Source organism: Puma concolor, chromosome A1 (assembly GCF_028749965.1).
Source record: "Puma concolor isolate L17-30 chromosome A1, mPumCon1.1.hap2, whole genome shotgun sequence".
In the NCBI taxonomy this organism is placed as follows: domain Eukaryota; kingdom Metazoa; phylum Chordata; class Mammalia; order Carnivora; family Felidae; genus Puma; species Puma concolor.
In genome coordinates, this window is record NC_141667.1 from 215,004,509 (window position 1) to 215,032,299 (window position 27,791).

The following is a 27,791-nucleotide window of genomic DNA, read 5'->3' on the forward strand; positions in this document are numbered from 1 at the left end:
CTGTAAGGACATTCTTATTTTCAAGGTATTACTATGAGCGCTAATATTTGTAATGAGTTCAAAAAGCAAAGTCTGTAAAGTCAAGGGAGGATGTCATTCCCTCAGCCCTTCCCCTAGGGGCACCCACTGGGAAAAGAGCTTATTATCGAACAGTCCCACACCTTTGATCTTATGAAATATCAACCACAACCTATGAGATAGGTATCATTAGCAACTTTCTAGAAGCATGAAAAGGTTCAGGAAGTTAAGACTTTGGATCATTTACCCAAGGTTGCAAAGCTAATGAATGGCAGAACCCCACGATTTAGTGTGTTTTCGCCCGGGCCTATGTTGTTATAGATTTGGAGAACTGAGGTTTTCCCCAGCAAAGAGCCAGACTAGGAATCCCTCCTTGGTTTGACCGACTTGGTTTGACAGAGAAGTCTGGGGTAAAGGGTTACTTCCATCACCCGGGGACACAGTCACTCAGCAGATCTTTATTAAATACTTGCTGAATGAAGGCAATGTGCTTGAGATCAGGAATGTAATGGTGAGCAAGACACAGACCCAGTCTTCAAAGAGTTTGCAAATTAAAAAAAGCATTAGCTTGTAGTAGCGTCGCAAACTAGATACTTTTAGGAGCTTGCCTATCATAAGAAAACAACAACAACAACAATTAGATTCTGGATACAACTATCCATTAGTGTATTGCTAGGCTTGCAATAAGGCAGGACGCTCACTAAGATTCCTCCCTTCATCCCTTCGGCCCTCTGCTGACCCCCACAAAAAAGGCAGGTAGGCTAAAACCAGGAATTGCTATGAGCAGTAGGTAAACATGAAGCCAGAGTTGCTCAAAGGGAAAATGCCAGGACCAGCATTGTGCCAGGACCAGGAGACCTTGCCATCCAAGGTAGAGCCATAGTCTGAGGATCCGCTGGTAATCAAGACCTGGAAGCTTTGTTGTCTTTGCATGGCCCTTCCCCAGTCCCCAGCAGCCATGTTGACCTCTGTACTTCAGTGACAAAAGTAGGCTCAAATGTGAACAAATCAGAAATCACTGCTGGAAAACATCTCAAAGCCAATGCTTTATTGAGAAGCACATTTTTCCTAAAGTCAGAATGTTAACTGTGCATTTAGAGAAAAGGTGAATGGGGCACAGACACCTAAGATGTCTACCTACAGTTGATGTGTAGCCTTAGAGGTTAGGTTTCACCTATGAGTAAGTCTCACAGATGTCTTGGCTCAAACTGGGCTTAACTTTGTCAAAATGGCTATATTGAGGGTAAATCTGTGATCTGAGCTGAGGATTTGGTGCAAGCATCGTCACCACCAAAGATGCCCAGAACGGTTACCCCTGTGTGGGTAGCTCCTATGTGTAATTTCCAACCCACCATGCTTTTACTACCTAACGAAATACAATACTGACAGATAAGGATGGCAAGATGGAGAGGCTGGTCATGGCCATCTGAACTGGACGGCTGGGAGGTAAAGGAGGGTTACTATTCCTTTCCTTACCCCTTTGTGCCCACACCTCCTCTCGCCCTACTTCTCTTACCTCTACCTGACATGGTGTCTCTAACACAGGCCATCTTGGTACAGTGGCAGCTGGTGACAAGGCAGGCCAGGGGTTCAACTGTCCACCATGAACAAGAGCTACAGAAGCAGGAAGTGAAGGTCCTGCGTAGCTGGGTAAAGCCATGAGCTGAGTAAACCAGAAATCCCAACTTCTAATCCCTGGTCCAAGGGATCACTGACATATTGGAGGCGCTGGAGGCCTGAGGACCTATGTTATTGTGAGACATATGCTTGAATCAAAGTCCCGCCATGGGCTTATCATCATCATCCTCATCATCATCCTTGTGGCAGTTACTTTTCAGCTCAGTAAGGATAGACCGCACCCCCGAGAACCCAGGTAGGGACTCCCCTCTTGCTCCGGCCACTCCTGGAAAACTACACAGGGTAGCATCATAGCAGAGCTCCTGCCACAAGTTCCGTGGGGTCCATTCCCTGAGCTTTTCCACCTTATGCCTTCAATTCTCATCTAGCGAGCTATTTCAGGGGCTAACACGTAATGTCCTTCGGAAGAGCTGGAAGAAAGGACTCATCACTGGCAACGCTGTCAGATATTTTGGTAGTTAAAATCCAGATGCCTTCAGGCAGGTTCTCATAAAAGAATTCTCTCGATTTCAAAACAGCAGCAGAAACTCCACCAAGGGCAGCTTTGTGAACATGTCTTCACATCTGCTATTCCCACCTCCCCCCACCGAAAAGTGCATATCCTGGCCTTTCTGTTTTTTCTACCAGTATTTTGGTTTTAATTCATTGCTGGTTCACATGACACCAGAATAAAAAATTAGGTGGCTTGACTCTGTATGTGGTAGGGGCTTGGGAGTACCATTGCTGTTTTGGTCTGTAAATTCCTGTGGTCCAGCAGATCAAACGGTGGGAAAAACTTGGAGTGGCATCTTAAACATTTTTTTTAACATTTATTTATTTTTGAGAGACAGAGCACGAGTGGGGAAGGGGCAAAGAGAGAGGGAGACAGAATCTGAAGCAGGCTCCGGGCTCTGAGCTGCCAGCAGAATCCGACGAGGGACTCGAACTCATGAACCGTGAGATCATGGCCTGAGCCGAAGTCGGACGCTTAACTGGCCGAGCCACCCAGGTGCCCCAAACTTGTAGTGGCATCTTGATGTCCTAATCCAATAAAGGAAATTCAGAACGATGGCTGACAATGGCAGGGACCTTTTGGATATGTTATGTGTTGTTAGAACACACACCTGGGAACCAAGCAGATGCCCAGGCCATTTTAAGAAGGGCGGGAAAATTAAAGAGAAAATGTGAGTTCATACTGAAAAGGTAACGCAGGCTAAAATAAAGGGTACAGTTGTATTCTTCCCGTCAGAGCTGAATGGAGCACAAATTGTTTCTGGATTTGCAAGCTCCTTGCTGAGTTGAATTGCCAAAATAAGTTCACGTGAGGAGAAAAGGTGACTTCTAAGATAACACAATGGTTGTAAATATAAATGAAATCCAGAAAAGTACATTTCCTCCATCCCATGTGATCACGGTTCTGTTATATGCAGTCAGGTATCCTTATTTTCTACTCTCCGCTAGTATTCTTGTACTTGTATATTCTTGACCCAAGTCAATGAAAGCTTATAAAGTATAAACCAAGAGGGCCTCAACACGGAGGCTAACCAAAGCATTGCCTGTCTAATCAGTTGCCTCCAACAGCACACACCATACTAACAAGTGGTTGTGTGTGGGACTTAGGTCTTGCCAATGTGGGTGGATAGGTGCTCACCCATAGCAAGCTGCTGACTCTTCAGTTTCCTCCCTTTATCTGAAACAATCGCCCAGCTATTAGTTAATAGCACATTGAAAGCTTGCTGAGAGGGAGAGGTTGAAGTTAACAGAAGACTGCTGGCCCCTGTCCTTTTATTTTCATACACCGAAACAAAGTCAGGAATCTCAGCATCTTTGGTCAGGAGGTTTTTCTATTTATATTCATAATTTCTTTCTTTCCTTTCTTGTTTCTTGTTTTTCCTTTTCCTCGGAGATATGGATGTTTTAAAATTCTGATCAGAATTGGCAGTGGGAAAAGAGCTGGGGAAATAATGATACTCTAGTATTTCTGTGACACATTCACAAACCCTATGAATTTTTAACGAAGGAACAATGTCCACAATTAGATTTGAAATGAGGTTTTCTTTGTAGGCACGCTTATGGTAAGTGGAGTGTGAGTGGATTTTACTTTATATTCAGTAAACGATACCAAATGCAAAAAACACCGCGATTTAATAGAAAATAAAAGCAAATTGTTGATTGTTCACAGGTCTTTTTTTCTTCTCCTAGATTTACAGAAGCGTGGCAGTTTTTAAAACTGTATTTCATTTTATTTAAACACCAAGGAACTTGATGGCACAGAAAAAGTCATGACCTAACGCTGCTGTCCTTTTGTTATTGTATGGAGAAGTTTTTATTTGTCTGATTTGTTTTAAACTGTAAAAAAAATTTTTCTAAAACTTTGGGGAGAAAGGTATTACGCTTCCCCATTTACAAACTAATCATGTCAAATGAATGTTAAAAAAATTAAGAGCGTAGAACATAAGGAAATAGACTGGGGTGATGGCTACTTAATTTGCATCTTGAGGCTAAAGCTTAACTCTCGTCTTCCCATAGCTCAGGTTTCTAGCATCACAGAAACATACACAAACAGCTTCTATCACTGTTGGATGACACGCAAGGTGCTTCAGAATCTGCCTTCTGGTCACCTCTGCGAACCCGTTTCCTACAGTGTCCCTTCTCCTGGGGCCCCCAGGACACAGACCTCGCTTACTTTTCTTGAGCCTTCCAAGCTGGATGCTCTCTCAGTGACGGTGTGCCTGTGGTTCCTCCAGATGCCTGCACAACGACCTGCTCTCTCCCTTTAGTCCCCTCTCTGCTGAAATGTCACCCTCTGCAGACAGGCCTTCTTTGACCTACCTAAAACCAGTTCTTCCCTCCTTCAACCAGCCTTCTTTTTTTTTTTTTCCCTCTACAGGATTTCTCAGCAACTGAGGTTATAGTACCTAATTATGTCTTGATCAGTTGGTGTTCCGTAAGGGCAGGCTGACTTAAAAAAAAAAATTGTTTTGGGCGCCTGGGGGTATAAGTCAGCTGAGCATCCAACTCTTGATTTTGATTTCATCCCTGGTCGTGATCCCAGGGTCGTGGGACCGAGCCCTGTGTTGGACTCTGCACTTGAGTGTGGTGCCTGCTTGAGGTTCTCTCTCTCTCTCTCTCTCTCTCTCTCTCTGCCCCTTTCCCTGTTTATACTCTTTCTTACAAAAAAAAAAAAAAGAAAGAAAGAAAAGAAAAGGAAAAAAGGCACCTGGGTGGCTCAGCTGGTTAAGCGTTCGAAGCCCACTCAGGTCATGATCTCACAGCTCAGGAGTTTGAGCATCGGGCTCTGTACTGACAGCTCAGAGCCTGGAGCTTTCTCCAGATTCTGCCTCTCTCTCCCTGTCTCTGTCCGTCTCAAAAATAAATAAACATGAAAACAAATTTTTTTTAAAGTTATGCTTTTTCTGCTGAGTCTCCATCAGCCAATATAGCGCCTGGTACACAGGAGACACACATCCTCCTTTCCCCCTACACAAATTCACTTAATAAATGTTATGAATGTGTTTGTGTACACACACACACACACACACACACACACACACACACGTGCGCGCACGCGCACCGTATTAACCATGTCTCTTATTTTCTGTGTTTCCCGATGCTTTGACGTCCACAGCCTTGCTGGTACTGGAGGGACTGTCCCCTTCCGGGGCTAGCCAATTCCTAGAGACAGCGAACAACCCACCCGAAAGCACAGTCTTCAAATGCGAACCTATCAAACCAGAGCTCACGTACTCAAGCGTCTCCTTTTGCAAGGGGCTCACACACCATACCGCTCCCCCCACCCCTGCCCTAAGCACCCCAGGGCCAGGGTCCAGACAACTAGAGCTAACCTCTGTACCCCAGGGCTTGCCGTAATTAATTCACACTAGTCAATCCCAAACCTGCTTACGCCGCTTCACTCATTCCTTCCCTCAGAAACCACCAGAAAGCCTCTGGCTCACGTTTGCCTCTCACTCCCTCAGCCTCCTGACTGATCTTGGTGCCCCCGCTGTGTGGCCCAAGGGCTGTGTAGCATGCTCTCGAGGAGCCGCGAGGAACAAAATACCTTTTCACTGTAATCTTCTTGGCGTCACCAAACCTAAATAACGGCAAAGCCTACATTTTCTTTCTTTCTTTCCTTACTTATTTTTAAGCTTACTTATCTATTTTGAGGGGGGCGGTGAGGGGCAGAGAGAGAGGGAGACAGAAAGAATCCCCAGCAGCCTCCACGCGGTCAGCACAGGGCTTGGCGTGTGGCTCGAGCTCATGAACCATGAGATCATGACCTGAGCCGAGATCAAGAGTCTGATGCTTAACCAACGGAGCCCCCCAGATGCCCCCAAAACCTACGTTTTACACATATGAATTCACTGAATGCCTCAAACAAATCAAGTTCACTGCATCATCAAGGAAAATGACAAAACCATCACCAGGGGTCATGATTTCCCTGGGCTCATTGAGACATAAAATGACGGTGATGTTTTAAAGATTTGTATGTAATTTAGCTCTCATCTTGGCTCTGAGATTAATTTATGAATCGTTTCAGTGGTCATTGTCGTTGGCTGCTACTTTGACCCTCAAGCTATTTGTTTTATTCGTTTTGTTTTGTTTTAGATCTAAACGCCATTATTAACTCAAGGGAACAGCCTCCTGCCTTGTGCTTTTTGCCAGAGACAAATAATTAATGCTAGACACCGAATACCAATACATTGTCAATAAAGCACACACGAGTTTATTGCCTTTGAATTCAAGGAAATAATAAGCCCTCCCCATAATTTGCTAAATCATAACAAGCTTAACAGTAGCAAGGACACGTTTCCATGACTTGAAGCACTCAGTCAGCTTTTTGATGAACGTTAGGACACAGCTGCTCTCTTTTCGTTCCAGAAAAATGTAGTTCACGTTGTTCCGTGGCCCACTGGTCAGGTGCCTCGATGGCCTCTGCTGGAACACACCTCAGGCAGGGCTAAGCGGGGGCCTGATCGGCGTGGCAGCCGTAGAAACTGATCCTGGGAAACTGACCTTTGAGTCACCCTCGCAGTGAGCTCAGAGGAATGTGCTGGGTGGTTACCCGTTACTTGCCCCTGGTCGGGAGGAAAGCCTGAGGCTAGAGTCTTTAGCACTGTAGGGATAGGCCAGAAAGGCGGAAAGACAGCCACAGGAATGGCAAAGGGAGCTTCTAGAATGAACTGAAGGGAGCCTAAGACCTGTCAGTTGCTGTCTTTGGCAGGAGGGCCCTCACTGGGATCTGATAGCCAGGAAAGCTTGCTCTCTGAGGGGAAAACCGCCACGGACCCTCCCGTCTACGCAGCTGTGTGCATGCGATCAAACTCATGCCTCCTGTACTTAGGTTACATAGCTCTGTCCAGCCCCCGCTGCCCTGCTGACACCCACATACTCCCTAATAGAAACACCTGACCCTGCTTAAGGCGTGAGTAATAATAAGAGAATAATTTTCAGAAAACTTCAAAAAGGCCTTAAGACTGTTCACGCTCTCCGAAAACGTGCCTTCCAAATACATGCAAGGATTAGGAATTTACGTCAAGGGAGACAGGAGTGCTCTCTAGGGCATCAGCTTTCCTTTCTCACCGGCGGCGCGCTGTGCCTCCTACATGCTGTCACTCAGGGTTGCGGCCCAGAGAACAATGTACTTCCTTTTCTTCTCTATGCATCCTTCCTTCCAGACAAACATCAAGGCCCACCTCCTCCATGAAACCTTACAAGATCAGCTCTCTCTTTTTTTTTTTTAATTTTTTTTTTAACGTTTATTTATTTTTGAGACAGAGAGAGACAGAGCATGAATGGGGGAGGGACAGAGAGAGGGAGACACAGAATCAGAAGCAGGCTCCAGGCTCTGAGTCGTCAGCCCAGAGCCCAACGCGGGGCTCGAACTCACAGACCGCGAGATCGTGACCTGAGCTGAAGTCGGACGCTTAACCGACTGACACACCCAGGCGCCCCTGATCAGCTCTCTTTTTTCAAGAAAGTGTATTCATTTATTTTGAGAGAAAGAGAGAGAGAGAGAGAGAGAAAGTAAGAGAATTCCAAGTAGACTCCACACTGTCCGTGCAGAGCCCAACACGGGGCTCTATCTCATGAACCATGAAATCATGACCCGGGCCGAAATCAAGAGTTAAAGGCTTAACCACCTAAGTCGCCTGGGTGCCCCACAAGATCAATTCTTTATGATTGCTTGTTCCCTCCAACTCAAGGGTGGTATGTCTGGGGGATTTAATGGGAGATGTGAAAACCATTATTTTAGTTTTTAATAGTTATGTTTACTTTTAGCCACATTAAATTGAGGTTTTGGTGGAGTAAAAAAAAAATGGTCAAATATTGGAAGTTTCACCTAGTTCGATCTAATCCGTGTCAGGAATAAAATGTATTAGAAGAAAACCATGTGATTTTGCTGATATTGCTGCTTAGGAAGAGGCTAAAATGGATACTTTACGGAGTCATGTATAAATCAGTATGTAAACAAATGTTCTGATGGTACAGATGTGGCAAAAAAAAAAAAAACAACAAAACACTGATGTCCACTGTCCAACTGCAAAACCGGATTTTGACAACCAGTGCTCTCTGTGCCTCTCTGGCCATTCCACAAGCCCCAATTTTTTGTGGTCATTTTCTCTGTGTGTCTACGTGTTTGTGTTTTCTCTCCAACGTGTTTCCCAGATGTTTAAAGGCAGGGAGTAATCTGAATGATCGACCTCTTAGCATAGTACCTTGTACACAGCAGACAGACCTCTGCTACGGGTTTGTCTGGTCACTTAGCATGATCTCACCGGGAAACACCATTTGTTTTCCTTTTTTTATGTAGGCGCTACGCTCCACATGGTGCTCGAACTGACGGCTCTGAGATCAAGAGTCCCACGCTCCACTGACTGAGCCAGCCAGGTGCCTTGTTTTTCTTTCTCGTTAGTCTAACTCTGGAAACCAACGGGCCGTATTGTTCTGGCCAGAAAGCTTTGGACCCGTGGCAATTTCAAACTCGGGACTTTTAGCAGCATCGCACGTTAGAAACTACCAAGATGCGTTAAGAGGCAGGGTGGTCTTCTGGACAGAACATGGCCCGACCATCTGGACTTACTCCATTTAGCAACAGAATATGCATAGCTTTCTCTGCTTCCCAATCCCAAGGCAATGCCACAAACAGGTGGGAGACGAGAGACTAAGGGAAGCCACCTCCCCCTATGATAGGCTCTTGGCACCTGTCCTCTCTGCTCAGCTACCAACCACTGCAACCAGCATCAAATTCAGTTAAATACCGTCCTTTAAAAAAGGACGCTTCAGTCTTTTGAAATGTGTGGGGATAATTATGACTCACATGTTTCAAAACATTAACTAATGTCACTCGTACAACCTATATACTTCACTTCTTTTTAAAAACACACAAATATTACATGCAATTCGTATTCTGAAAGGTCTTGTAACCTATGCTTCTTTCTAATACAGTGGTTGAGGAAGATTTGTGCCTACTAACCACTCTTATTTCCATTTACAAAATGCTATGTCTCCATAATACCTAGGAGGTCAGTCATTAGAGGTTGCAACAATATTTTTAAAAAAAAATTATTATAGAAATGTGCGGTGCAGTCACTAGATGTTGCAACCAATGATTACTGTAGAAATGTGCGGTGTGGAGAGAGGAAAGAGGAAAGATGTTACTTTTATCTGGAGGGTTAAGAAAGTACGAGAGAGAAGAAATCTACAGGCTGAGTCTTGAGGGATAAAAAATACCTCGATAGGAAGAGAGAGGGGGAAAACGGCAGCTCAAGAAGGAAATGATAAACCCAAATGTGTGAAATCAAGAGTTGGTGGAGGCCACTGAGCAGACGAGCTGCGTCTCTCCTCACGACCTTACGTTTAAGTGGAGTTATTCAGATGCTCTTGGTCTCTGTATCTGTGTAATGACAATGATAGTTTGTATGCCCTAAAATGTTGCTTGGAGAAAGATGTCAAGGAAGTTTTAAAGTCATGCTTCCTAAGTAAAATGTTTTCCTACATAAAGATGCTAGTTTATCAACTAGAAAACTAAAGTAAAGTTTTGTAAAAGACTAAAGAAATCAGGAAGGTCGCGAGAATATAAATACACATTTACTCACCAACTCACGAAATACTAAAACTCAGGTTTCACTGCTCAAAGCGCAATAAAAGAAATCATTTTACTAGAAAGAAAATAAAGCACATTTTTATAGCATAGAAAGTAATCTGAAAATTCATTAGACAAGAGGCCAAAAAATATATGAAATACATACTTTAAGAGCGTTTTAAATAAAGTCATGGAGCGTAGATTTATAATGGTTTAACTAAACCATGTTAAGAATGGCAGGATTCTGTTCACAACCTTTGAGGACAGGAAGAACCATGTAATAGCCTTAATATGGATCAGTTGCAAAAAAGAAAGTCTCAATAACAACACGAAGATGACTGAACTCTTAGAAGAAAGTTACTATACAAGCCTGGTGTTCATAATAGTGAGGATAGAGAACATGAATTCTAATCAGATCCATGCCATTGACTTGTGAAAAACATTTTAAAAGTTCAGCGAAAGGGGCGCCTGGGTGGCGCAGTCGGTTAAGCGTCCGACTTCAACCAGGTCACGATCTCGCGGTCCGTGAGTTCGAGCCCCGCATCAGGCTCTGGGCTGATGGCTCAGAGCCTGGAGCCTGTTTCCGATTCTGTGTCTCCCTCTCTCTCTGCCCCTCCCCCGTTCATGCTCTGTCTCTCTCTGTCCCAAAAATAAATAAACGTTGAAAAAAAAAAAATAAAAGTTCAGCGAAAAGGTAAGTATGCTATGAACACAGAGGTATCAACTCTAATAGAAAGGAGATTCTGAAAAATAAAATTTTGATCATATAACTCTATAGTCATAATCTTAGAAGGAAAGGGGATACCGCTACAGAAATTGCTGTGTCTTTCCAAGAACTGCTCTGATGAGTTCTGATTCTACAGAAATAGAAATAAATGGAAACAATGACACAAAAGTAAAGGCAATCACAAAAGTGGGAAGAATTCTCAGAAGAATGCAAGAGAGGCCTATACCCAGCAGGAATGAAATTGAATATTTTGAAAAAATACCAAAGGTAGTACATAGAACATACTTAAGCATATGTGAAGAGGGGGACAAGGACAAATAGAAATGCTTTTGGGGAAGGCCATTAAAAATGTACAGCAAAGATGAAAGAACTGTTCAGTCCCCGTTTTGTGGGTCTCCCTCAGCAAGCAAAAAACCCCCATTCATTGGAAAGGGTATAATAAACCACATGGGCATGGAATTTCAGCCCAGGCGGTAGGGGCAGTGGGGAGAGGAGGGACACTAGAGACGCCATCAGATAATCTCAGAACAAGAAGCACGTGTGAGGCTGAATCCTGGAACCTACATGATATGATACTAGGTTAGACGCCACCCACTTTCCTTCCCTGTAAATCTGAGTTTGCAACTTTATTAAGCTTTGGTCAATTGACCTTGAGAACTTAGTGCAATATTGAAACTGCTCATAACAACTACTAGAATTCCAAAGAGTTGGTGTCAGTTTTGGAATGACCACTTACTATGTGACTTGGGGGAAAAAAAGAGAAAGGTTGAGGGTAATCTTCACATGTTAGAAGGAAAGGGAATACAGAAGGTGGATCAGATTAGTTAAGTGATAGACCAAAGGACTGATTGAATACAAACAGGAAGGGATCTGGCAAACCCATTTCAGGTTCATTCATTCTTTTCCCCACTGACTCAGTGAATATTTACTTAACTCCTATTGTGTCGCACGGTTTTAAGTTCTAGGTAAACAAAAATCTCAGGCCAAAGAAGACTGGCCTAGTCAGATAGGGCAATATATAGGTATGTATGTAGACAAATGCGTACTTTAATTAAAACATGGGTTAAAATAAAGGACAGAGAGTTAATTAAAACATGGGTTAAAATAAAGGACAGAGAGGAAGAACCAACCAACTCTCCCAGTGGAAGTGATTTTGGATCTTCTCTATGGATGACTGAAGGTGATAGTCATATCTTAGATATGACTGGAGGGATAGTAACAAGAAAGAAAAAGTGTTTCAGGCATCAACAACACTATGAGCAAAGACACTCAAGTGAAGAGAACACTGCATGTATGGAAATGAGTGTTTTTGTTTGACTATAGCTTAAGCGGCAAATGGCGGGGAGTGAAGTTGAAAATATAGGTGGGGGAATGATAGGGAGTTTGATGTCCATAGGCAATGGGGCCCTAATAGAGTATTTTAAATTGGGAGTGACAGGATCAAATGATAATTCTTAGAGTGATGTAAAAGGTAAGCTCACGGGGAGAGAAGCTTGAAGAGGTTAACCTATTCTGATATAATTACTAGGGACCAGGCCAGATACAACAGTGGCAGAGGAGATAGACAGTGAGAGTAGATTAGATACATTTCTGCAGACAGAGAGACAGGACTCGGCGGGCAATTGGAATATGGAGGTGATGGTGCAAGAAGGTAATATTCAAAAACTATTCCCGGGTTTCTGGTTGGTGGATAAAAACAGGGGATTTCTGAGGCACAAGAGCAGTTAAATATTAGTTCAGCTCCAAAGGAGGAAATTGTGAGCTTTCTACAGAGTAATCAATTGTTTCCATTATTGAACTTCTATATCCAAGCATGCTGTCCCCCAGGCAGATATCGGATTCTCCTGATAGCAACGGTGCTAGCCTCTGTGTTTGGCACACAGTGATTCTTGGCCTTTGAAGGACATTGGAGTCACTCGAGGAGGTCTTTGTAAATATATCTGGACTCCACCCTCAGATTTTAAACCTTCAGTGCATCTGATGTGAGGTTCCAGGCATTTTTAAAAACATCTCCAAAAGACATTCTGATGTGCATCAAAATTTGACAGCCAATATAGGATACAGTCAATAAGTAACTGATGAATTAATTAGAAGAAGGAAGGAGGGCGGGAGGCTTTCTGAAGTTTTTGAAGAAGCAGCTGGTTGGCCTACACTCAACTGTACGGTGTCGGTAGGAAAGTCTGCAATGTGACCTTTCATATTTTCCAATCTTAAGGATTCACGGATGTGATGCTATGGTGTCCCTGGCTTCAAGTCTTGAAGAGACAGCACTGGCTCAGGGATCACTGGTCTGCCTCAATGGATCTTTCTCACATCTCTTGTGTTATTAGCGGCCATCCTGACTTCTAGCAACACATTCTTTAACTTTGTAACATTTTATGTATTTGCCCCAATGCCTGCCTCTTCTCCTAGACTGGAGATCCATGAAGGCAGGCATGCTGTTTCTTTTGCCTGCTATTGTGCACCCAGCATTTACCTGGAAAAACACAGGTTATTGAGTAAATAAATGAGCAATGAACCAAATTTTTCTTACGAAAAATTTTAGGCTACATTGTGTCACTTTCAATATGCCTACAGATACAGACCTGTCCATGAGTGTATTATAGACCCAGAAAACAGTTTCAGAAATGATAAGAACACACACAGCTACAGACAAGACATTTTAAGATTTTTTTTTTACCTCAAGAAAAAACATTTTGCTTCCAAAACTTCAGTATTATATAACACAGCTCCTTATATAAAATAAATCAAATTTAAAATACGGAATAAATATCTAAAAGGATGAAACAGGCCCAAGTATTGAACCTGAGAAGTATAATTTAGACCCTGGTCCTGTTTCTCATCTAGATCTAAGAAGCCTTAGCCTCAAAGTCTGATTAACCGGGGGCTTTCATATCGATTATGGGTTAAGGATCAAGTCCGACAATTTGGTACAAAACAAATACGCCAAGGACAGGATAGGGAATCCAAAGTTCATACTAGCAGTAAAAGAAGGAGAAACAGGTGGCCAACATGAAGATCCAGAAATGTTAAAACTCCCTACACTAATTGTGGTCAATATGCTCTATACTTTTGAATAAACAGTGGCTGATGGTACTTACTATTCAACTAACTCATGACATTTTTGGGCCATTTGACTGCCCTGGGGCTGAATGTGAGTCTTTTGCTTGTTTGCTTGCTTGTTTGCTGCACAAAAATGATCAAAATCAGAATTCTACTTTACCTACAATTTGCCAGGTACCTACTATCTGCTGTACCTTCATTTATGTCAGCTCATCTAACTGTCACAACAGCAAACCAGAAGTCAGAGTGACTGGAGACGTACGCCCAGAACTGGAATACTATAAAAAAGTGTCCATTAAAAAAAAAATCGCTGAAGCATCATCTTGATCCAGGTGAAAATGTATATTCTAGGTATAGAAGCACAGTTTTATTAAAATACTAAATGTAAACCTCAATCATGAGAACAACAGAGCACTATATTTTGGCTAATGATATAATTTGGTTAGTTTACTAAGGAGAAAATAATATTGTTTCCATTGACGGTACACAAAAGATATTAAAATCAGTAATAAGATATACTGACCTCATATGCCCTTTCATATGAGACACTGACAAGGACATAGCCCCTCTGTGGTATTCTTGCCCAAATTGTGTAACCTCAGTTTAATCATAAGAGATCAGACAAACCCGTATCAAAGATATCCCACCAATAACTAACCAGTACGCAAAAAGTGTCACAGTTTTGAAAGAAAAAGAAAAAAACGCAGAACTGTCCTATTCATTTTTGATATTTTTGGTGTATTCAGAGCATCATTCTGAAGACCAGTTGGCAATACGTAGTATTGGATGCATAAATGTAGGCTTAAGAAACTGGAATAATTCCATATCGCATCAGGATATTAGCTACATTTTATGATGGAAATTGTTTTTATATTATTTGCAATTTTCCCTGAACAGTTATAATCAAAAGAGGATTCTCTGTTAACCACAGACTCTAGTTAACGGACTGAAAATTACCTTACACTGAGCTAAATTTACATGTCATTTCTTACAAAGGCTGTATGTCTTTCCAAATCAGTATCTGAGCTCAGATTATTAGAGTTCTGATGGTTATTTTCATTGCCCTAATAGGAAAGCGGATACACAAGAGAAGTGAAAAAAAAAAAAAAGGCTGGGGGGGGGGTGGGTGGAGATTGAAGGAAGGGGGAAGGAGGAAGGAAACACTACTCCCTTATATCCCATTCATTAACCTGTGAATACTGCTAGATGCTCCGGGCTATAAGCGAGCAGCTTGTTTCTAAACAGATTTTAATTTTTAATCCAGTGGAATAGGTCAGGCGCAGGTCTCCCACCTGGAGGCCCTGGCCCAGAACCTACCTGCCCCAAGGCAGTATGGCCGGTCTGCTAGTAATGGTCTCCTTTGGGTAAAAGCAATCTCCAGGCAGCCACGTGGCTTTGGGTGCTCTGATCCCAAGGACCAGTGATAAAAGTTGGATGAGATCTCACAGTAGGGTGGGTGTTTTCTCCTAAGATATTTTCTAGGAGTGAGAAAAGACATAGCCAATAAAACACCTTTTTTTTTAAAGTAGGAGTAGGAAGGGGGAGATCTATGTTTGAAGTAAAATTCTAATAAAGATCAGCTTTACTACTTAATTAAAATTGGGTAGAGGCATCTATGTTGTCCCAAGCGCGATGTTCGCAAGACAAATACTCCCACCCGCTGAAGATCTCCTGGGGAATCAAACGTGTAAATGGAGGGGGAACTGAACAGAGCAGTCCCCAGGGCGTCCACACATGGGGCTAAAACAAGCAAAGATGAACAGAATCTGACTGATTCCCAAGCTCTTCACAGACCTCAGATTAGTGCAGCAGGTCTCAGCTGTCCGTGAAAATGAGAACGCAGTTTAAAAGCTGCATTTGAATTTTAAAGGTACTCAACATTTCTGCATTGTTTACTGAGAAAGGTCAACACTCCCGGTGTTTTATTTATGCGCGGCAGAACCCCAGTCTACAAGCACTAGGTTTGCCACATGGCATTTGCTGAGAATGTGTTAAACACATGGTTCCAGAAGCTAGAATATTATTTTTCCAACCAGCGAGTGCATTATTAAAGAACTGTGCCCTCTGCTGTGAGACAGAACAGGAGGCAGTGGTGGCCCTGTGCTCTGAATGCAAAGGGACACCGACTGAGTCACTCCCTATCAACTCTCACCGCTACAACATCAGACCCTGTCTCTTTTCAACTCCCTTGTGGCCAATCTAGAAAAAAAAAAAAAAGGAAAAAAAGAAAAATGGAAACATCTAAATAAAACTCATATAAAACCTCAGTGCTAAGCACAACATCTTTGGTTCTTTGGGTGGCCAGCATCTCAATTTGGATCTGCACAAACGTTCATTTGGATCTGTCCCCATTTCTTCCTGCAGATCAAAGGTATGATATACTGACTCCTTCCAATAAGATTTGTGTTAAAATCAGGAAACACCCATGCAGGAAATTTTTTATTAACTGAACCTGAAATAATACATAATACATACCACTTTTATGACAGTAAGAAAAGTTATTCACTGTAGTTAGAGTATCTGTTGTATAAATTTAAAATCTTCTCAGGAGTAAGTCCAGTGTTTTAAATAGACTATGGAAAAGCATGAAATTAATCCCAGATGAGTTGTGACTGGAATACAGGGGCGCCTTTATCATTCTAGGAAAAATACTTCTCTACAACAGGCAAATTCCCTGATAAATTCAGTAATTATCCTTTTTACATAAATATTTTTCACTTGGAAAAGAAATGTTCTCTTCAAACTATTCCCTTAGTGCATTTTTTATAGATAATTTGGTTTACATACATTAGATTTACATACAAATTATTCCAGTGTAGTCTTCTACGTAAAGCAAAGTGAATCTGTGACTAACTATTCTGATGTGGTAAGCAAATCAATGACCAGTATCCTCATGGGCGTAAGTACTGTATGCCTAGCTTTATATAACACTCTCCTCTTAAAAGTAAGAATATAAAAAAAACTTAACACTTTGGGAACTTCAGGAAATTTCAGAAGACTACGGGTTTTAAAGTACACTTTTATTTGATACATTTTCGTAAACCTCAGAATTCTTACGTGAAAAGAGTTGACGCTGAGGGCACCTGGGTGGCTTAGTTGGTTAAGCGTCCGGCTTTGGATCTCGGTTCAGGTCATTGTCTCGCGGTTCGGGAGTTTGAGCCCTGCATCGCGCTTTGTGCTGGCAGCACGGAGCCTGCTTGGGATTCTCTCTCTCTCCGCCCCTTCCCTGCTTGCTCTCTCTCAGAATAAATAAATAAACTTAAAAATCGTTTACAAGAGTTGATGCTGCCGTAATTTCATCCAATCCCCTACATATGTATGAAGCTCATCCACTATCCTCTGAGCAGGTAACACGAGACAAATCAGGCATGGTCTGTAGTTCCTGCTCTTCGAAGAGCCCACAGCTGGGCTGGCAGGACAGACACACAGATAAGTGGCTGTAATGTACTGGGACTGTCTTCCAGTGGTAGGAATAAAATGCTCTGGCAGTACAGAATAGAGAGTGAGGATTCTGGAAGACGACATGGGGGGGGGGGGGCACAGAGGCTCAGCAGAGGAGATGACATTTGAGCTAGGTCTTAAAGGATGAGTAAGATTAGACCAGGCAGCGGACGAGAGCATTCCAAGTTGGAAGAAACAAATAAGCCCATACATGCCAAGTTTTAAAAATCAGACTTTTACAAGTGTTTCACTTCAAAAAGAGTTAAGGTTGCAAAGCCTAACATGAAATGAGATCACAAACTGGATGGTTTCTTTCTCACCAGCCTGCCCTTCTCCCATGCGCCCTAGATGTTTAAGAAGTACGCGGAATAAGGGGCAGAGGACTGATAGTCGCTCAGCATGAACAGAGAAAGTGAGAATCTTTCCGTAACAGAAACAAGACACGGAGCCAGCACTATAGGCCTGTGAGGAGAGGTGCTACCACTGAAAAGAGAAAAAGTGTACTGCAATAATCATACCTTTTCGGTCTGATAAAAATGCAAGTTCACCTCTTCAAGAAAGCGGGTCTGCTATATTTGATGAAATGGTAGGGTACAAAAGTCTATAAAGAACTTATCAAACTCTCACACCCAAAAAACAAAGAATCCAGTGAAGAAATGGGCAGGAGACATGAACAGACACCTTTCCAAAGAAGACATCCAGATGGCCAACTGACACATGAAAAGATGCTCAACATCACTCATCATCAGGGGAATACAAATCAAAACCACAATGAGATATCCCCTCACGCCTGTCAGAATGGCTAAAATGTGCAACTCAGGAAACAACAGATCTTGGTGAGGATGTAGAGGAAGGGGAATACTTTTGCACTTGTTGGTAGGAATGCAAACTGGTGCAGCCACTCTGGAGAATAGTATGAATAGTATGAACAGCATGAAGGTTCCTCAAAAAATTAAAAATAGAACTACCCTATGACCCAGCAATTGCACTACAAGGTATTTATCCAAGGGATACAGATAGGCTATTTGGAAGGGGCACATGCACCCCCATGTTTATAGCAGCACTATCAACAATTGCCAAAGTACGGAAAGAGCCCAAATGTCCATTGATGGATCAATGGATAAAGAAGATGTGGTATGTATGTACACACACACACACACACACACACACACACATACATACACACACAATGGAATATAACTTGGCAATCAGAAAGAATGAAATCTTGCCATTTGCGACAACACGGATGGGACTAGAGTGTATTATGCTAGGCGAAACAAGTCAGTTAAATAAAGACAAATATCATACGACTTTACTCATATGTGGAATTTAAGAAACAAAAGAGATGAACACAGGAGAAGGGAAGGAAAAATAAGATAAAAACAGAGAGGGAGGCAAACCATAAGAGGCTCTTAAATATAGAGAATTGAGGGTTGCTGGAGGGGTGTTAGGTGGGGGGGGGGTGGGCTAAATGGGTGATGAGCACTGGGAAGGGCACTTGGGATGAACACTGGCTGTTTTGTATGTAAATGATGAATCGGGAATTCTACTCCTGAAACTAATACTACATTACATGTTGACTAACTTGAACTTAAATAATAAAAACAAGGGTCTGTGAAGAAAAAAGCCTGCAAAGTGCTGTCACCTACAGGGTCTGTAAGAGTTCTGCTCTGTGCTAGGACCTATTGGCCAGTAGGGAGGAGAGTAAGGAGAAATGAAGAATTTCCTTCCAGTGATTTAGTCACACTGGCACCTTGAGCGGAGGTGAAGCCTTCACGTTTTGTATCATGTCCCTCTTCTGCACCAGAGGGGACAGTGAGGGGGGAGAACAAGGTCGGGCAGACCTGGAGAGGGATAGGAGTTCTGAGAAGGCCCCGTCATTAGCTGGGTTCTACACAACGGCGCTAAGTCCAGAGGATTCGAGTGCTCAAGGGAGAATGGCTGGTTAGTGGCCGAGAGATTAAGAAGAGGACAGGACTTTGCTGGGTTGTCAGAGGGCCCAGAAGCTAACTACACCAGAGTTTAAACACCTGAGGGAAATTTAGTTAGCTAGAACCTAAATACAATAGGTAACATTTTGCTTATTCCCATTTTAGGAAATGAAGCTAATTCATTCATATTTCACGTACGTGTGAGTGCATGTGTGTGTGCACCTGTGTGTAACAGACAGAAGGGTTAAACACATAGACTGTCTGGATTGTGTTGTTTACCTTTCTTTGAGCCATCTATAAGTAGAGTCAAGTTGTAGGAAGAATATATTTAGGAAGACATGCGTTGGAGATGTCTTCTTTTATTCTTTATTGTTCCCTATACAAACGAAGGCAGCTTCTGAGAGCTGAGACCCTGACTCCTTAGCCCCATGTGACCTTCATGCTTCCGCCCCAGGTGTGCAGGCTGTGAGACACGGTGCAGGGCTGCTGTGGGCTCACGAGGCGGGGCTTGGACTCTGGCTTCCAGTTTTGGGTCTGCTGCTAACTTACTGCATGAACACGGGCTGGTCACAGTTTTCGCAGGTAAAAAGGAAAAGCCAGCATTTGCGTTTTCGATGCTTTTCACGGCTGTTTCCTCATCCAATGCTCTCTGATTCAGTAGCACGATATTATGTTATAGAAATGTTTTCATCCTCCTGGGTTTTATGTATTCACATTGTAGAGCCGCTGTAATAATAACAATGCCCCATCTAGTGTCAAAACAGGGAATACTGGTACAGGAGTCCGCAGTGAGGACCAGAGCTTGAGGGTGCAGCGTGGCCGTTGGCAGGAAGGCTGCCCGGGTGGTCTTCGTTAGATCCCACTGACCCACCTTGGTGACATGGGACATTTTTGAAAAGACTTGGTTTTGCAACTTTGAGGTGTGATGTACAACACAAGCACAATGGGGCTTGTAGTAAGGTTGCACAGAATCATCTTTCCTATCATTTTTACTGGCAGCTACGGCCGTGGACACAGAAGAGCCTCGGGGGATGGCCATCAGAAGGCAGTACCTTCCTCATGGAAGACGAGAAGAGCTTCTGGGCGTGCCGTGCACCATCCAGCCACATTCTGGCAGCTCGCTGAGATTTTCGCAGACCAAAATCTGGGAGCTTGGCAGGGTTTCAATGACTTCACCTTTCCCTTTTCATTTCTTTCTTTCCAAATGCTCCCACAAGGAAAGCGCGTCTGATCATTAACATGCTCTTGGAACACACCAGGTTGTGCACCATCCTGTCCCTCTTCTGACTTGGTACCATCTCACAGTAAAGACGGCAAGGGAGGGAACCGACACAAATACCGGGACGATGCACGCGTCATTTAAACCAACCATCGTCCTCCCCACGTGCTGAACCCTCCTGTGCATCTTTTTTCTCCACGAAGTGCAGGGGCAATTTAGTTTTTACATCACCGTGTAAAAATCGCTTTGTTTTCTACCCTGCCTCCCTCTCAGACGCCAGGTCCGTTCAGCGGAATACTTGTGCTGTATCTACTGCATGCCAGACGCTGTCTTAATGATGTCTGGGCTGAGAGAACATAATGAGCCCGAACGCAGAAATTCTCCATCATGCTGCCTCTCCTGCCCACAGCCCTGTGACCTAGATTACTAGAAGCACGTTTCATGTCTTGTGACCAAGTTCTCAGCGGCAGAGGCTTTCCTTCTTGCTTATTATACTTAAGCCTGATTCTCTTGATGGTTGAACCCCTCCCAGCGGATGCTTACCTTTCAGAATTCTCAAATACTGGCTGGGCTGGCAGCTATAACAACTCACCTGCCCGTTCACCGGCTTTGATCTCTTCTCACTAAACCGCTTGCTTCTCTGTGACCTCCGTCACTGGTCTGCCTTCAGTCCTTACCTTCCAGCCAGTCACTAGGACTTCTATGATTTACTAGCCCAATTCAGCTTCTGCCTCACCCTGCACCCTGGCTTGCCGGATTAATCTGCCCCCGCTGTGATCCACATTCCCAAACTCACTTGAGTCTAGGCTGTGCCAAACTGTCCTTAACTCCACAGCTCCATATTCCTGGTCTACGATCTTCACGCCCATCCTGAGAATGGTGTGTCCTTTGACTGCATTCAGAGTGAGGATCTGTGTTCAGTCCCAGTGATCTCCATTCAGGTCTGGCAAGCTGTGGTAGCCTTGAGTACAACTACTACCTGCTAACCAGCACTCCAGAGGCTCAAATGGACAACTGGCAAATGAGATTTGCCTCGGAGGGCTACTGGAAGACAGTGATCTTTGATAAATGCCGAAGAAAGAAGACATCTGGAATATTCTCTGAACATCAAGGCTGGTGCCTGGGGACTCAAAAACCTTCTGACAAGTTATGTAAAGACACCTTGAAAATAACAAGTGGTAAATGTTTGGAGTTATGAGTGGATACTGGAAGCTTCTTCAGATTAAAGAATCTACCGATATCCCCAGGGTCCAGCACAGTGCCTGGCATATAGTGGAGTTGATAAGTATTTGTGGAATTAAAATCACTTTGTTGAGAAAAGTATGTCAAAGGCACTTTGGGGGGATGTCTAAATTTCCCAGGAATCTAGATGCAGTAGGACCTCTTAAGATGCCCAGAGAAAACTATCAGATCGGTTGGACCCCTCAATCTACAAGCTACAGAATTCTTCAGGCACTAGAGTCTGTCAATCTACACCAGGGGTAAGAAACACCACAAGAGAGGAGTAGGAACTCTTCGGTGACCTAATTTACATTTCTCTGCTAGGATCTTCTATACCTTCAGTTTTGGCCCGAGATGCAAGAGAGCCTTCCGGACGGCTACTTACTCATAAGTAAAAGGAGGAAGCTGGGTTTGGCCATGCACCTCTGATGTCTGAAAACACCTATCAGCATGAAACAGCCAGCTACGGGCCCTCTCATGGGGCCCAACAGAGTTGCCAAAACAGCTGGGTGGCAACGGGCCTAGAATGTAATGTTCTTAGTGAATGGTGTAAAGTTCGTGGTTTAGAACACTTAATTTTTTGTTGCAGTTGAAGCTCTCCAGAAGTGCAGGGAACAGGATCCTTAGGTCATTCAAGGGTGCAAGATTTTCAAAGTATATTAGAATGTGTTAATGCTCACTTCACAGAAAATATAAAGCATCCATTTTTAAACTACGCAGAGCAATCAAAGTTTTTAATTGAGCAGAAAAACACACACAGATATAGCAATGTTTAGTCCTCGCTGTCCCTTCTGACAGACATCTTCAGAGATAAATTTCCACAATGGATGCTTCAATTAAGACGGTAATATTTATTGAAAGGTAAACCATAAACGCATAGCCACTTGAAACACTATTGAACAAAAGTAATTTATACTACAGCTGGTGCACTGCATTTGAGCCCTGCTTTGATTTTATCAGCATTTGTCAATTAATCAACGTGAACCTTGTAAAACATGCTCTCTTATTAGCGGAAACAAGCAATTGCTTGCAGACTTTGAAGGAAAGGTCGTTTAATAATTTGCTAATTGTGCAAAGATAGATTTAAATTTAAAAAGAAAGGTAAACCCCCATTAGCACTGTGCATACGGTATGACTTTAACCTTGCTAACTTAAATGTGGCCAATGGGTCCATTTTTGTTTTTAACTGAATAGCAGAGAAAGATTAAGACAGGAAAAAAAAAAGTAACTTCAGGTTTTTAAATTTAAGAAACTATTTGTTGTCACTTCTGCCAATTCAAAAGAGTTGTTAGCTTTGAGGGTATGGTTATAAATAAATCAACTATATTTCCTTGGCAAAAAAAAAAAAAAAAAAAAAGGAAAAAAAGGCAAAGCAAAAGAAACAGAAAATAAGAGCGATGCAGTGGCAATGTTCCATTTCTTTCTCTCTTTCTTCTTTCTTTCTTTCTTTCTTTCTTTCTTTCTTTCTTTCTTTTCTTTCTTTCTTTCTTTTTTTCTTTCTTTTTTCCTTCCTTCCTTCCTTCTTTTCTTTCTTTCTTTCTTTCTTTCTTTCTTTCTCTCTCTCTCTCTCTCTCTCTCTCTCTTTCTTTCATTCTATTTGCCTCCACTCATCCTTCATTCTGCTGGATGAGATGTCAGCTCCTGCTTCTAACTGCTGGTTCATTTTAAGTTCAGTAAGTGAGAAAGAACATGAGTCCAGCTCTCTCCAGAAAATCCATGCCTGGGCACACTCCCCAACACCCTCCCAACCTCCCTGCCAGCAACCAAGAGAGTGCTTCAGTTTCCAGACCACCACCAAGGACTCTGTGGTCACCCACAGCACTCCACGAAGTTTCAAATGGGCAACATACCTCCGGGAGCAATTTCTACACTGGGGTCTGCAGGGCTGAATCGAGAAATCCGCACCATCTTAAAGGTGTAAGTGAGGCTGAAGAGGAGATGGCGCGCCTTGAGGCGTTTGTAGGCTAAGAATTTTGTATGGAGCTCACAGGGACAACATTTGTGGAATGGATATGGGTCTTGCCAGACCCAGTCTGGGCAAACTGCTCTGCTGCAAAGCTCCTTTTATAAGAGTTAGGAGGCCCAGGTTGCTTTCTGCCTGCTCAAACTGGCTTATCAATCCATTCCATTCCATTCTGTTCTCTGTTCTAAATAAGTCATTATTTCAGGCACATTTCCCTAAGCAGATGCAAACACTCTTTTCCAGTGTGAGACTCCCTTGGGCAAATTAGGTTTCTTGGAAAAGGGTCAAGGAGCAATCAAACAAAATACCTGCTGAGAAACAAGCATGTGGTTTCAGGGGATGCCATCAGTCAAGCAGGCCGCGAGTCAAATTTTAGGCGCTGCTTGGGCAGCAATATTGAATTTGATAGGGTCGGTGATGGGGAGCAAACTTCTGATAGCTGCAGCCAAAGTTTCTTTTTGTGGTTATAACCAACAGGTTTATTTTTTTCCAGTTTTATTGAGGTGGAATTGACAGAAAAAAAATTGTACAAATTTAACATATTCATGCATGTTATATATATATATTATATATATTTTATATATAGTGAAATGATTACCACAATAAAGTTAGTTACCACATCTATCACCTCACATAGTTACCTTTGTGTGTATGTGGTGAGGATTTAGATCTTATGGAAATAAAACGGATAGTCATAAGATAATGGAAAATTTCCTTGTCTAATATTTCTAATTAAATGCTGCTAATCAAATTCCAATTTCTTAATTACACTGTAGTAAAACTTTTATAAGGAAAAAGTTACCATCAAACTGCTGTCTTCTTTTCTCATCATCTTATCTGACAAATGTGGGATATTTCTGAAATAAATGCTCATTATTTTTTTTCTTTGAGTCATAGGGAGAAAAGTCCCTTTTATATTCTTTTAATAAGTACTTTTATTAACTTCAGCTTCAGATAGCTCACTTCCATATATAGAGATTCTTTTCAAAATAGAAGCGATAAGAGGCAAACGCAAACGTGGGAAGGAAAGCAGCTCAGGGACATACTAGCTGCTCCTGGGCACCAGTTACTTTGACCTAAAACACATATACCATAGTTTGAAGCCACTACGAAAAATGAATGGATGTGGATGGCAGGCTTTCATTTGTTTCCCTGACATTCTGTAAATAAGTTTGTGTGTTTCAATTCAAACGGTTCCATTATCTCGGAGGTCTTAATCATTTGTAATAGCAGTTTCTGAAGTGTTCAAAGCTTGTGCTTAAGGAACATTATCGGCATTTAACGTAGTTATACTACCTTCAGCAGATTTACAACTTCGTTCATGGTTATCCTTGATCATCTTTATTTAGAAGTAAGTTCAGGCTGATGAGATGGCTTAAGCATCCTTTGATGTTTCAGCTTATTAGTTGTACCCTCAGAACATCTTGTTCTGCTGGCCACCCTCATACTCTTCAAATGGAACTACCATTGGTAAGGTGAAGAGGGGAACGGTGGCCAGTGGCACGAAAACGAAAAAATGCAATTAAAAATGGCAGCCTTGTTTTAAAATATACACGAGGTATTTTGGTTTTACTCAGGTATGGGGAGGCCAACATTTTAGGAGATGCTTGCCAGTGAAAAGACAGTCTGCTGTTTACTCTTCCCAGGAGGAGAGGGGCACACAGGGCCAAGACAGACCATGCAGGGCCACTTCGGGAAGCACCAGGGTCAGTTGGAATAAGGGAATTGTTGGTCAGAGGGAATAAGGGGGGAGAGAGGGCAACAAATTTTTTTGTGTGGTTTCTGCAGGAAAGCAAAGTGGGTTCTGTGGTTTAGGGTTGGTTCCAAATTGTCCAGTACCTGGCCCCGGGGTGATTTAGGGTGGGGGGTGGGGGGGTGGGGGGGTAGGGGATAATGTTCTGGATTGCGTTTGAGAGCCTGATTAAAGGAGGCCTGTGGGGGGTGAGGACTTAGGAGTGCTTGATCTGCATATCGAAAGGGTGTTCCTAGGCCAACTGTTTGATATCTGCAGGAATTAGCTAACCCTGCAAGGACAGGGCCTCCCCTAAGAACTTCAAGGCCCCAAGATGTCAAAGTATCATAAAATACAGAAAATAAGAAACATGATTAATGCAACTCTGTCTAAAACACTGCTATAAGAAGCATAAAAATAGAGCTTTGCAGACTCTACTGTGCATAATAATCACTAGGGTATTTTGTTAAGCTACATTCTGATTCATTAGATCAGGTTGGGTGTGAGACTTTGCATTCCTAATGCAAAGTGCTGCTGGGACCACACTTTGAGAAGTTAGGGATAATAATATCTCTAAAAGTCCTCCCTCTAGGTCACCTTCTGTGGAGAAAAGGGAAGGACTTAACATTTACTGAACCCTGCTGTGATCCAGACATTTCTAGGCACTGAATATTCAGACTTTATCTTGATTCATTGGGACAACATTTTCTGCTCACAGGAAAAATGATCCCAATTTTACAAGTAACAGAACTGAGGCTCTGGGTGGTTCAGTAACCTGCCTTGGGTCACTTTGCTAAAAGGAAGAAGATATGAATGCATCTGACCTAAAAACTTTTTTTTTTTGTCCCATCACAACAGAAGTACAGATGGTACACGCTGATGGAAAATAAAAAGTCTCTGCTGGTAAAGGCTTCATAAATTATAAAGTCCATGGACTTGAATCACGGGACATTTACAACTTGACTTCTGAGAAGAGGGGAAATTCCAAATGGTGTTCATTACCTCAGGACCAGAAATAAATAAGTAAATAACTTATATTTTATTATAGCTATGTGAGAAATACTTCAAATGGGATTCTCTATTAAACTGGGGTTTTTAAGAAGTGTTGCATGTACATGGTAAGATATATGCAACAGAAGTTGGTCTTCCTCCCATGTGCCCTTAGTTCTATGACTCAGATATAACTACTGTTAAGTTTGTGTAGTGTTCTAGAAATTCTGTACAAATAATAACATTCTGTACAAATAATATACTTTTTTATACAAATTCATTCAGACAGTTATTTTAAGGCCCTGGGGGGAAGAGCAATAAATAAAACACATGAAAGCCCTCCCTCCAGGAGGGAATATAGACCATAAACAAACAAGGAAAATATATGGCACGTCAAATAGGGATAAATGCCAATGGAGAAAAAGTGGGAGGGGAGATGCTTACACTTATAAATGCAGTGGTTAAGGAAGACCTCGTTGAAAAGATGGTATCTGTGCAGTAAAGACATGAAGGAAGTCATCCTATTCCACACTGACTTTTCCCTTCAGCACCATATGTTAAAGCCCTCACCACATCGGAACTGAACAGGTCTACCTCATTCTCCTTAACGACTCCATCGTATTCCACTGTTTGCATCTATGAATGTTTTGGATTAATCCTGTTATGTAATTTGTTAAGATGATCCTTGAAGTGGTTATAAAAAGATCTGGGGAATGTGGTATAAAGCCTGATGAAGTAGAAAGGGGCTTAAGTTAGGTGTGAAAAGCTGTGGATGCAAGTCCTAGTAGGCCACTGGCCCCAAGAGATCATGTTATCATTGAGTGTTTCTAGAATGCCTTTTTTATGTTAGTGGTCTGGCCTCAAGAGAGGGTCTCCCTTTTCCTGTCACATCTTAGCCTCTGCTAGTGTCCGTCAGGCACAGGGTGATGTCTAGAATCTTCTCTAGCTGGGGGTCAACGTGACACACTGCTCGCAATTTTCCTCAATGCTAGGCTACCTGTAATCCTTGTAGAGTCAAAGAAAAACACCCTCCAGGTGACACGTTTTATACATCCCCCACAAAGGAAGCATTAGCAAAAATTTTAGGGAGCAGTTAACCCCCTGGGCTCTGAACACAATCTTCCCCTTTAGGAGAAAGCTCATAAGCTTTCTTAAAACAAAAGCAAACAAAATCCCTACCTACCAGTAATATTTATTTAGGTAGATGCAGATGTTTAACTATGGGCCATATGACTGAACAGATTTCACATTTAATGAAAGATTAATTTATTCATTTAATTATTATCTGAGGCAGTACCTGGATTATGTCAGCACTCTGCCAAGCTCTGTAGGAGGAATAAATACCAGCGCAATATGGCTCCTGCCCTTGTCACCTTCTAGCCTTTGAACAAAGACAGGACAAGTAAAACAAAACAAAACCAAAGCATGATTGTGGTAAGTGGTGCCAAAGACAATACGACGAGAATTAAAACGAAGGGGAGAATGCTATGATCCAGAGCCCCTCTAAGACCCTCAGAGAGGAATCGGAGCCAAGATACAAAACAGGTAGGCAGAAGGTAGAACAAGGGAACTTTGGGAATGGGTGAGCGTGTGTGTGGATATGTGTGGGTGGAAGGGGAGCAAAGGCCCAGTGAAGGGAAATACAGGTGTTGTAAAGGTACCTTGCAGTGGCTCTGGAGAGCTTAAAAGCAGAGTGTGGGGCTCGGAGGACAGGCAATGCTGGTTGGAGTGAGAGCAGTCCAGGGTCCTAAAGCCCCTACGCTTTGTTATTAGATGTGGGATC

At 42.7% G+C, this 27,791-nt stretch overlaps 1 protein-coding gene across 9 annotated transcripts in view; it reads right to left on the bottom strand.

The window, feature by feature from the left end:
- ENOX1 (ecto-NOX disulfide-thiol exchanger 1) overlaps window positions 1–27,791 on the bottom strand; it is a 585,762-nt gene that overhangs the window by 241,037 nt on the left and 316,934 nt on the right. The window contains exon 1 of one of the 9 annotated variants that reach the window (XM_086711607.1): window positions 23,174–23,405. The exons of the other annotated variants lie outside the window; for them this stretch is intronic. Coding sequence (XP_086567733.1) covers window positions 23,174–23,231 — 58 coding nt within the window. The 5' untranslated portion in view covers window positions 23,232–23,405. Of the gene's footprint in view, window positions 1–23,173; window positions 23,406–27,791 lie in introns of those variants that run through there. 9 annotated transcript variants of the gene reach the window in all.